General features: G+C 30.3%; 2 protein-coding genes across 2 annotated transcripts; one reads left to right on the forward strand and one right to left on the reverse strand.

Moving 5' to 3' along the window:
• Positions 1-1,332: 1,332 nt before the first annotated feature.
• Positions 1,333-7,123, forward strand: LOC110625074 (adenosine kinase 2). Its single transcript, XM_021770586.2, has 12 exons — positions 1,333-1,508; positions 2,506-2,559; positions 2,820-2,866; positions 3,002-3,033; positions 3,136-3,237; positions 3,314-3,381; positions 5,161-5,237; positions 5,324-5,421; positions 5,499-5,569; positions 5,643-5,709; positions 5,821-6,004; positions 6,699-7,123. Exons 1-12 carry the CDS (start codon positions 1,426-1,428, stop codon positions 6,839-6,841), a joined length of 1,026 nt encoding a protein of 341 aa, XP_021626278.1. The 5' UTR covers positions 1,333-1,425; the 3' UTR covers positions 6,842-7,123.
• A 3,867-nt stretch (positions 7,124-10,990) lies between these two features.
• On the reverse strand, positions 10,991-12,140 carry LOC110625322 (BURP domain-containing protein BNM2A). Its single transcript, XM_021770938.2, has 2 exons — positions 11,992-12,140; positions 10,991-11,918 (listed from the first exon to the last, which is right to left on the reverse strand). Exons 1-2 carry the CDS (start codon positions 12,046-12,048, stop codon positions 11,091-11,093), a joined length of 885 nt encoding a protein of 294 aa, XP_021626630.1. The 5' UTR covers positions 12,049-12,140; the 3' UTR covers positions 10,991-11,090.
• Between the last annotated feature and the right edge of the window lie 33 nt (positions 12,141-12,173).

A 12,173-nucleotide genomic window follows, 5' to 3' on the forward strand; every position in this document is an offset into this window, starting at 1 on the left:
TATATAGAATAATATGTAATTTTTAATCAAATAACTATATGGTGATGATTTTTAGATTTTCTTTTTCACGTTTCCTTGTTTAGCTTTAAGCACAAAACTTTATGACCTACGGTTTTTGTAGTTTTTAGTTATTTTTTTATTATTATCAAAAGTCAATTTAATTTATTAAATATTTTAATTCAAAGTTTAGATTTTAACTGTTAAGATTGCTTAAAAAAATAATAAACCAGCCCCTAATTTTATATGATTAAATCATGATAAAATAAATTATAATAATATATTTATAAAAAATATTTACTATATTTAATTTAAATTGTATGCATTTTTTTTATTTATCCAACGTCGATTTAAAGATATTTGACAAAATTAGAAATTAATTAAAGTGAAATAAGAGACATCAACTATGATTATTTATCATATAAAATGCAAGAAACTAAATACTTCTATATCGACATGTATAATTTCAATGTAATTCCCTTTTAATTATTTTTTAAATAAGAATTTAAACTATTCTGTAACCTATATTAATAATGATTTTATTATTTTAATACAATTTAATATTTTTATTTTACATTAAAAACTGATAAAATTGAAAAGATAATAATAATAATTTATTTTTTAATTAAAAATAATTATATTTTTAATATATATGAAATGGTAAAGTAAATAAAAATTATTATGAAAGTGATAATTTTTATAAAAGGATGAATGTAATTAACATGTATTTGAGCTTTAACTTACATGAAAATAGTGTAATTGTTTCTGTTTCTAAACAAAATTATTGTAATTGTTTCTAGATAATTATAATAAAAAAAAAAGGTAAAAAATTGGGAAAAAATATCATTCCCTAATCCTAATGATTAATTGAGTATTTTTAGTATTCGATTCAATCGAATTTTAATAGAATAAATTTAAATAATTTACGAGTTCAAATCAAATTTGAATTCAAACAGTTCGAATTCGTTTATATAAGTAATTAATTTAATATAAAAATATATTTTATAATAATATTTATAAATTTTTTTTATATATTTTCATTTTAAAAAATAAAAAATAAAATTAATTTAAATAATAATAATAATAAAATCTAAAACCAATTCAAATAATTTAAATTAATTTTTAATTAAATTTAAAATAAATTCACTAATATAAATTAGATTGGAGTTGAATAGATTAATTTTCACAATATCCTACACATTTACATCCTGCACCTAATCAAATGCCAAAATTAAAAGTTAAATAATCAAACCTAAAGACCAAAATGGGCCAATGCGACGTCGGGGGTTGGTATAACCATACCGACACCTTACCAACAACACCACACTTTCTCTATAAAACCCCACTGGCTCACTTCATTTTTCATCAAGATCTCATCATACTCAACCACCGCTACTGTCCTTCAGACTCACACAGACCTTTCTTCAAATGGCTTTCGATGGAATCCTCTTGGGCATGGGCAATCCTCTCCTCGACATTTCTGCTGTTGTCGATGAAGACTTCCTCAACAAGTTAGTCTTCTGCTCTGTTTTCTAGTTCAGAATTTCTTTTAGATTTTTCTCACTCTGGATCTCTGTTCGTGTGTTTTTATTTGCTTTATTTTCTTTGTTATATGCTGCTTGCGGAGATAAAAATGGGATAGATCTGAGTATATTATTCATTGTAGACTTGTTCCTGGCTCGGATCTGTAGCTTCCCCTATGAATGATTCTTTCTATCAGGGGCGGAGGGGGGGTGTTTGGTAGGTGGGGGCGCCTCCCCCTCTCTCCCTAACTTCATCCAATTATTTATTTACATATATTATTTTAAATTTCTTTACCTGGCCATTCAACTATTTTAGAAACTATTTTTAGTAAATATAATAAATTTTAACTTTTTTATTAAATCTATCACAATTTTTATTAGTCTCCCTAAATATTTATAAAAAGATTAAAATTTTAATTTTTGTCAAATTATAATCTATATATTATAATTTAATTAGAAGTATTAATTTTTTTTTATTCTCAAAAAAATACAAAGATATAATTAAAAATTAATTATTCAAACTTATATAATAATAAATTACAATTTGCTTGTAATTGTTATTTTAAAATTAAATGCAAATTAATTGAGTAACTTCTTAGACACTATTTAAATTTACATGTGCATTTTTTATTTTATGTTTTGCTCTCTAGTCTCTTCTTATTCTATGGTTATTGTTTTTTTTACCTTCCCATTTTGCTTTCTCTCTTTTATTTTATTAAAATTAAAAAAATAGTTGAAATATAAAATTAGTTATCCCAAATTCTCATATAAATTTTGGAAATTTTATATGTTCTTTATTCTTTTTCCATTCATGAAATTACAGTTCCTTCAGGTAGCTGCATAAGCAGATTCAGGGAATGATATATTGGATTGCTAACGGATATGCTTTATGTTTACTGTTATTTTTTTTATTATTAAATTTTCTTTAAAATCCCACAAGAGTGTGCTTTCTATTTTTAATTTTGTGACTTAATTTTTCTAACAGATATGAGATCAAGCTAAACAATGCTATCCTTGCTGAAGACAAGCACCTGCCAATGTAAGTTCCTTTGCTATACTTCTTTTATATTTTGTTGGGTTGTCATTATTAGTGATTATTGCTACCAGCATAAATATTAGATCGAAACAGAGTGGGTTCATGCGTTTGTTGGGAATTTTTATTAATCTTTTAATTAATTTTTTTTTAATCTTTTCCTGCATATGGTCTCAGTGTGTTGATTTAGCTCAATTTTTGTATTTTGGTAGGAGTGTGAAATGTTTTGTTGGTTCTTGAAACTTTTTTTAATGGAATTTTTGCAGGTATGAAGAAATGGCTAGCAAATTCAGTGTAGAATATATTGCTGGAGGTAAAAGTAGAAATTTATTTTGACTTGATGTTTAACGATGTCTTTTATTTAGATATTTGTTGTCCAAGTTATCAGATGACAAGGTCTGTTGATGTCTGTTAATTGATGCATGTTGCTTTGTCATTCTTCTTACAGGTGCTACCCAAAATTCAATAAAAGTTGCTCAGGTTTGCTTTTATTGTCATTTGACAGTGTATTTCTTTTCATTGTTCTTATATTTTATGTGATTCACTAGTTTGTTCTCTCCTGACCTGTTATATCTTTTGCAGTGGATGCTTCAAATTCCTGGTGCAACAAGTTATATGGGTTGTATTGGAAAGGATAAATTTGGAGAGGAGATGAAGAAAAACTCACGGCAAGCTGGTGTCAATGTAATTATTCTCATCTCTTATTTCCTGGTTTGACATTGTTTGTTGTGGTTAGTGTTTAATTAGAATGCACTATCAGGTTCATTATTATGAGGACGAGACTGCTCCAACAGGGACATGTGCGGTTTGTGTTGTTGGCGGTGAGAGGTTAGTTTTACATTATTAACTAATATTTCTAATTTGCATTTCTAAATCTTGTGCATTTGTTGGGAATTCTTTTCTTGCCATGAGGTGCTGTTACTATCTGACATGAGCATACCACTGGTTATACTTCCAGTTGTCCGTTATATATTGTTTTTTGTCCTTATAGTAACAATAGTTCTAATTATTTAACTAAAACATGGAACCACTGTTGTGAGAATTGGAAAAAGAGCTCTAATTATTCAACTTAAATGTGGAACCACTGTTATTAAAATCTTACGATTCTCGATTGAAATCTTTTTCCCACTTCATCAATTTGAATCTATGGGATGAATCTTAAATGTACTTGAATTTTACGAATTCTCGGATTGTTTTACATTCTAGCAATTTGAACCTATGTAGCAAATCACAAATGTACTTGAATTGTGATCAAGTCGAATGAATCAGTAGTGAATCTGGTGAAACAAAATGAATCAATCTTGCGTTTACTTGATTCAAGGGATTAATTTCTAAAGGGTTTTTAGTTTAAGATTCATTCATTTTTGCCATGAAAAGTGTGCATAAGATCTTTCTTTAGTTATTTTCCTTCCATCACCCATTCTTTTCGCTCTCCCTCATCCTTTTCTTTTAGTTCATTTACTTCTCTAATTGTAGTTGTCTAAGTTATGATATTTTATATTAATAAATTTTCATATTTTATTATAACTTGCTATACTTTTTTTTATTTAATTATTTGATCAAATTTAAGTGAGAGTTTCAACACATATGAAATGATAATCATTATGTATAATTCAAGAGTTTTGATTTATAATATAAAACTATATAACATAATAATAACAATAATATATTATTCTAAAAAGTATAAGAATATCATAATCACATAATAAATATAGAATTATCTTTGATCTAATTAAAAATATGCTCTATTATATATTATTTTTAATTAAATTTTAAAATTTTTTATCAAAGCTTATTATTCGATACGATTCTTGATTCCTGGTTCACAAAATGAAGATTTCGATTATCGATTTGGCAACTATGCATGGAACTTTTTGTTGATTAATATACCTTCCATAGTAATTTACTCTTCTTCCCAAGGACTTCATTAACTATTCAAAATGTTCATTTGTTGCAAAGTTGCAATGAGTTACAAAGTTGTTTCATCTCTAATTCTGAGGTTTTGTCAAGTAAGGTTGATTGGGATTTTCAATTGTTCATTAGTTGATTTGGTGTTCAGTTAACCTAAAGAACAAATAAATCAGTTGTCTTTGTGAATGATGAGTTGCTTCATTGATTTCATGAGAGTTGCGTTGCCCACTTCTTGACATCGTCTCCTAAACATATGTGGTTCATTTGTAGCTTTGTACCAGTGTCTATTCTTTCTTGCTTCCTGTGTATACACTTCAGGGTTGTTGATTACAGCTGTAATACTATTCCAGTTACTAAAATTAGAGGTATTGCTAAGATCTTAAAAACTCAAGTTGTCAGAAAATGAAAGAAGAAAGAAGTTTCATTCTGGTGGTTCCCTAGTACTGGATCTGACCATGTGCATTACATCCAGTTCATTTGCAAGGTTCTGGGAATCTTGGGCGTATGCGAGTTGGAGTTGGTACAATTTTTATCTAGTTTTCCATTTGGAGATGGCCCACAAGGCAGTGTTCTCTTAAGCGTTTCATTGTAAATTGTGGAACAAAAGAAGACTTGCATATTGGCATCAGGACTTTCTCCTGTGGTTATTTCTTTGCTGTTATTTTCTGGGTAAAAGTTGAATGTTTTTTTTTGCAGATCTCTTATTGCAAATTTGTCAGCTGCAAATTGTTACAAATCTGAGCATTTGAAGAGACCAGAAAATTGGGCACTAGGTAATTCTCAGTTCTTTCTTCTTCTACCTAGTTGCTTTCTTGTTTCCTGTTTGTCTAATCTGTATAAAAAAAATCTGCTTAAACAGTTGAGAAAGCAAAATATTTCTACATTGCTGGATTTTTCCTTACTGTCTCTCCTGAGTCCATTCAACTTGTTGCTGAACATGCAGCTGCACACAACAAGGTATAGCTTGTCAGTCATTTTTCTTTTAATTATTTGCAATTTTAGAAGGCTCAATGATTTTAGTTGTGCATTTGCAGGTCTTCTCAATGAACCTTTCTGCTCCATTTATTTGTGAGTTCTTCAAGGACGCCCAGGAGAAAGTTCTACCGTAAGGTTTCTTGTCTCCGTCTTTGCTCATGGTGTCTGTTAGTAGTCAACACTCATATGCCTTTTAATTGCAGGTATATGGACTATGTATTTGGAAATGAGACTGAAGCCAGAACCTTTGCAAAGGTTCATGATTGGAAGGTAACTTCCCCCCACTCCTCATCTTTCTTTATGTTTGCATTGATTAATTAGAGAACTCCATGCTGTTATTACCCCATGGAATTACCTCATTGGTTTGTCTCTGTTTCTCAGACTGATAATGTCGAGGAGATTGCTATAAAGATCTCTCAGTGGCACAAAGCTTCAGGGACACATAAGAGAATTACTGTTATTACACAAGGTGCTGATCCTGTTGTGGTTGCTGAGGATGGGAAAGTGAAATTATTCCCTGTGATATTGTTACCCAAGGAAAAGCTAGTAGATACAAATGGAGCAGGTATGCGTTCTCCATCTTTGAGTAATCTGGTAAAAATCAGGTGGAAAAGGAAATTTTTGAAATGCTAGCTTTGACTGAATTTTATAGTATCTACAGTGAGTTCCTGTCATGCATTTATGCTGCTTGCTGCTTTGTGTTTACATGTGGATAATCCTAGGTGCACTTTTCAGCTACAAGAAATGTCTAAAAGTAAACATCATTATCTGTGGTTAATTTACACAGATGGTACACTAACTTTGAATCTGTAACAGTAAGGTACATGGATTTCATTTTGTAACATACAACCCTCAACATATATTTAAGTAACATATAGTATTATTTCACCTATAATACTAGGTTTTTAGGTTACTTTGTTGATCTGACACTTGTTAAATTAAAAATATTGATACGTCGGCAAAGCAACTTAGAGATCTGTTATTGTAAGTGAAATGAGATTTTATGATACTTAAATGGAAGTTGAAGGGGTTTATGTCTCAAAATGAAGTTTATGTTTTATTGTTATTACACCTAAGTTGGTGTACCGTCCTTGTAAATTATCCCATTATCAGCAGTAATCTAGGTTGCCGTTTGTTTCACTATTGCAGCAGTGAACTATCTTGCACAAGGACAATAAATTGATTAAGTACTCATATAGTAGGTCATAATAACTCTTTCCCCTCCCAACAAATCATGGAAAAAAAAAATCGTTTTGCAGGTGATGCATTTGTGGGAGGATTTTTGTCACAGCTGGTGCAAGAGAAGCCGATTGAAGACTGCGTGAGAGCTGGATGCTATGCAGCAAATGTGATTATCCAGAGGTCAGGCTGCACATACCCGGAGAAGCCTGATTTCAGTTAAGCTCATGTTTCACTGGCCTCTCCTTTGCAATTTTTATATTTGGCTTAAAAGAGAATGGTCTTTTTTATAAACTTCATTGCAGCGGCTCTCATTATTTGCTCCTGAACCCATTTACTTTGGTATAGGAGACGCTTGTTTTCTTTTGATATTTGTATTGTATCTGCTAGTCACATAACTGCGTGGATGAATACACAGACTTTTCTCCATTCGCTTCTGAATGGAGAATTACTGTTGGTTTGGATGAGGATGATTTTTATAAGTGGAATTCAGCTATTTAGGTTATATTAGACTTATTTTTTCTCTTGTTAGGCTCATCGAAAATATTTTACAGGGAAACACTTTTTTTTATCTTTTGACGATTGGGGTATTCAAAAAATTTATTCAACTAAAAATATTTTTCACAGCCACTCTCTTTGAGATCTTGTATATGTATATAAATTTATTAATATATTTTATTTTTAGGATGAAAAATATTTTTTAATAAGATAATTTATTTTTTTAATTTTAATTTAAAAAAAATTATTAATAAATTTATATATATAGATGTCTTAACAAATATAAAAATAATTTTTTAAAAAAATATTTTTTAAATGATTTATTTATTTTTAATTAGAAAGATATTTTTTATTGATTAAATTTTAAAACGTTTTATTACACACTCTTAAAAAGCGAAATTAATTATCCCTCAATTACACAAGACAATGTCAAGAGCAGAGAGAATTTAACTAATACTGACTTGAAAAAAGAAAAAAAAAAAGAATATAAGCTCTTTGTCAGATATCCATATTTCCCTCATCTATCCATTAATACCAATGTCTCTTCTTTTCTCTCATTGACTCTGTCCGATTAGAATTTATTTCTATTCATTCATTTTCACTCGAATAAATCGACATTTCCTTTAAAACTATAAAAAAGATTCAATCAAGACATGCATCTCCTTTCACTAAGCTCACGCCTTGTTATCTCACCTCCATTAAATTTGAAACACAACTTCAATCTCACATCTTGTTACAAGTCCCTTCATCAAAGCTCTTTTATCTCACCTCCATTGAAATCTGTAACACAACTTCAATCTCACGTCTCCTTGTCACAAGTCCCTTCGCTAAAGCTCACCAACCATCAGCTCATTTTTTTTTGCAAATTGCATTTGACAAAATTTTGATTTTGTTATCCTCCGTTGACTAATGCTCAGGCTTCGACAACCCACGACCCACCAGAGCTTTCTGCACGACTTCATTTTCCTAATTGATTTGAGTTTTTTGTTTAGGGCATTATCATTTTAAATTTCAGAGTATTTCTTTTAGAGTCTGGTAATTGTGAATTCAATTGAAACCTTTAGTTTTGTGTTAATAATGTTTTGGGTTAGGGAATCGGTGGATTTATGGGTTGATGTTGCATAATTTTTTAGTTTTGTTACTTTTTAGTGTTTTGTTTATTTTTTCTTTAATAAAGAAAAAAAAGTAATATAAACTCTTTATTAATAAATAATTTTATTACATGTCAATATTTGTGTATTTATGCGAGAAGCGATTGTGCAACTGAGAGTTAATTAATTTTACTTTTAAAAATATGGGTTTAATAAAATGTTTTATAAATTAAGAGTGATACGATATTTTTCTTGTAAAATTTATCTGTCTATATATATACTGGGCTTATAAATTTTAGTATACGTGATAAAAGAACAAGGCATATATAAAATGATATTATATTAACAAACTGGCCTAATAGCGCCAGCGAATAACTTTTATACAGTATCCTAGTCGAAAGTCGAATGATAAAAATTTGCTATCCAAGTGGAAATTTTTCATGAAATTTGGACTTCGGCTCGGCTCCAGTTTAACACGCATTTGCTTTTACCATTATTGGGGAAACAATTAATCAATATGTTGAAATGTACGTAAAGTTGGTAATGTATATGTCGCTGTCACGAGTTCTTTGGTGATTAGATCTGCAAAGTGAAAGAGGTTAATCGATCTCTGGCAGTAGCAAATACTTCAATCATGTCTGTTTGAAATAAAAAAATTTATATTTTTCTATCAATATTTCTTCTTGAAAAGAAAATAACCACACTTTTCTTTTTCTAAAGATATAAACCTTCATAGAAGAGTTTAAAATAGGCTCATAGGCTCAAAGAATACATGAGAGGCCCAAAGGCTACAACATAATCAGCACAAAGCAACCTGCACGTGGTGTGAGGATCGGCACATGGACTCGATAAGTCTGTGGTGCCAGTTGGGTCCAGTCCTCATTAGTGATCAACTAATTATTCTATCCTAAAGAGTTTTAGAAATAAGTTGAACTATGGCAGATGTAGGAGAAGACATTAATATGTCTAAGGTGCATTCCTCAATAATTACATGAAAATGAATTATAAAAAATTAACACGACTATTTTAATACTACTATTTTATATTAATTTTTATCCACCCCGTTTTTAAAAAATTTCATATTGAAAAAATTACATTTTAATCCCTTAAGATTTTAGACCCCTAACACTAAAAAACTAAAGCCCATAAACATTGCAACCCAAATGAACACCCATACCCTAAGACCCTACAAATAATATGATTTGATCTAGATTCGGTTTACATCTCAGTAGACCGTCGTTCTTCATCTCCAAAAGTACCAATTAGCATTGCCATTGACAGAGAAATAAGACTTCTGCTTGAAAAATGGCTAAGCCTTAAGAAAACCATTGACGCAACAAAGGAGAAACTCATCAAATTCACAAATCAGAACCTCTAGAGGAAGAGAAAACGATAATCTAGTTACTCAAACAGTAGACTGGCTAGAGACAATGAAGAGATGACGACATAGAAATTGAGGAAGAGATACTCCATAATAGCGATCGAATCCTCATTGATTGGGCCAAGAAAGCGACTTCCAGACACAAAAGAGGGAGAGAGCATCGAATGATCATCGACACTAGATCCACAAGCCATTGATGCATTTTTAAATAAATTAAATTAAATTAAATTAATTTTTAAATAAAAATATATGGCTTTAATTAAACTTATTTCTATATCAATTTTATTGTTTAATCATTTAATTTTTAGTTTGGTTCAGTTTTCTATTGAGGCGACCCAAATTACGTCCGGATGCCGGTGATGCATTTTCTTCCTTCGGCAATTGACCGACTCGACCAAATGGTCCATTATGCCCCCTAGGTGGGTGATGGGCTTGTTCCTAGAATGTCCATACAAATATGGACCAACGATTTAGCTACGGGTTGGAATAAAAATTTTGTAAGAATTTTATTCGATAAAGAATTTTTATTTACAAAATATAAATTTTACACCATTTTATAAAAAAATATTAAAATTTTTTATTTCACAAAAAATAAAGGTTAGGTTTTTAATGAGTCATCTCAATATGAATTTACGTTATGTAAATCAAAGTATTATGTAAAATTTTCGGAGCTATGATTATGTATGCAATAGAAAAAACTTACATAAAATCAATTTTATATATTAAAATTTTCACAATTGAACTTATATTTAGTACCATGGTAAAATTATTTCTTAACATTTTTTTTCTGTAAACTACAAATTAAATCTTAACCATATATTAACTTAGAATTAATTATATATATAATTAATTATGTAAGATTTTCTTGATTAATTTTTTAATTGAAATTAAAAATTTTATAAGAATTTAATTTAATTTATTTTTTATTATTTTTTATTGTTTAAATCTAATATAAATTTGGTACTGTTTAATTTAGCTAAAAAATTTCAAACCGTTTTTATTTAAGAACGAACTAAAATTTTAAATTATATCGGTTTAGTAAATTTTTTAATTTGAATCGAATAATATATTTTTTTTCTATATTTAAAACAGTAAAATTTCATTCCATAATATGAAAGAAATACAAGGTTAGGTCCTACTAAAATAAACTACGATCTCAAAAACAAATTAAACCCAAAAGATAGGGAGCCTGGTAGATCTGAGTACCCACACCACCAGCATATTCATCCTCTTCCTCTTTTAGCCATGGGAAATAGCAGTGGACAAACCAACATTACCACCAAGAAGGAGATCTCCATTAAGAGAAACTCAAAAGACTGTATTTTGGTAGACAGAGAAGAGGGAACGATTTCGTAGATAGATTTTAGGGAGCATTGAATATATTAAAATGCTAATTAATAAATTATTAATAAAAACAAGTTTATTTTTGTGAAAGGAGATAATACATTATTAATCACACCATGCATAGGAATTCATCAAGATCATATAAATGCTTGATTGTATTAGGCATTGAGAGGCATAACAGGAACATAAACAAGATTATCTCCTCTAAAGAAATGACACACAGGAGAAGTTCCTGGTTCAATCCCAAGCACACGGAACGATGCATGATTTGAACTCCATTGAGAAGTATCCATATGACAAACAGCAACTCCTTCAACTCTTCCTCCATTCTCACCACCTAATGAAACCACAAATACTTTGTTTTCAGTTTTCTGGCTATGACAATAGAAGACTTTGTATGGATATGGCATCGTATGACATGCCACCATCTTTGGAACTGGTATTTCCTTAGGCTCTTCAAGTATAGTGTAATTATCCAAAAGAGTACTTAATTTTGTGAGATGGGTAGTGCTTATAACCTTGAATTGGGTCTCTAATCCAAAGGTTTCACGTGCGAAATCTAGCATGGATTCTAATGAAGTAGCACAGATTTTAGTCTCGCCATTGATGGGTTTGATCTCACATTCTCTCAGGGTATGTTCCATGGCTTTGGCTTGTGGTGAGCTTGGAGAGAAAGAGAAGAAGCGAAGGAGATAAGGAAGATCTTGGGATGAGAAGGGAATGGAATTTGCTTCATCTCTCGACAGCAATGGAGGAGAAGATGAAGAATCCTTTTTTGGAAAATATACGGGCATTTTCTTGCCGATCTTGAGATCATTTACGGTGAAGAACACCATCCATGAAGGGTCCATATGATCCATATTAGCATGAACGTGATGATCTCTGTGCATAGTTTTATCTGGAGCACCATCCTCGACGTCCATACTATGAAGTCTCAGAACACCGTTCATCATCTCCTTCGCTTCTCCATGGCTTCCATGAGCGCACTGCAACACGTTTTGATCATTAACAAGATTATAGAATCAAGTAAAGGAGCAGTGTATGCGCAGAGATAATTACCAGAAGAAGCAGAAGATGGAGGAGGAAGATCTCCCATGCAAATTTGAAGCCTATCATTAAAGCTTAATTGTTTTGCAGTATTCTAAGCGTAATTTCTTGCTGGAAATTAAGAAAGAAGCAGAGAAAATTATCAGTTGATATATAGTGAAAGTTTCATTTAAAATTAATAATCCATGCAATTT

The sequence above is a fragment of the Manihot esculenta genome, chromosome 10 (assembly GCF_001659605.2).
Source record: "Manihot esculenta cultivar AM560-2 chromosome 10, M.esculenta_v8, whole genome shotgun sequence".
Classification (NCBI taxonomy): domain Eukaryota; kingdom Viridiplantae; phylum Streptophyta; class Magnoliopsida; order Malpighiales; family Euphorbiaceae; genus Manihot; species Manihot esculenta.

Bases quoted from the DNA above. Each gene is read 5' to 3' on its own strand.
- LOC110625074 (XM_021770586.2), top strand. From the start codon at position 1,426: ATGGCTTTCGATGGAATCCTCTTGGGCATGGGCAATCCTCTCCTCGAC. The intron at 5,710-5,820 runs GTAACTTCCCCC...TCTGTTTCTCAG, and splicing joins CAAAGGTTCATGATTGGAAG to ACTGATAATGTCGAGGAGAT. The intron at 6,005-6,698 runs GTATGCGTTCTC...ATCGTTTTGCAG, and splicing joins AGTAGATACAAATGGAGCAG to GTGATGCATTTGTGGGAGGA.
- LOC110625322 (XM_021770938.2), bottom strand. From the start codon at position 12,048: ATGATAGGCTTCAAATTTGCATGGGAGATCTTCCTCCTCCATCTTCTG. The intron at 11,919-11,991 runs GTAATTATCTCT...AACGTGTTGCAG, and splicing joins TCCATCTTCTGCTTCTTCTG to TGCGCTCATGGAAGCCATGG.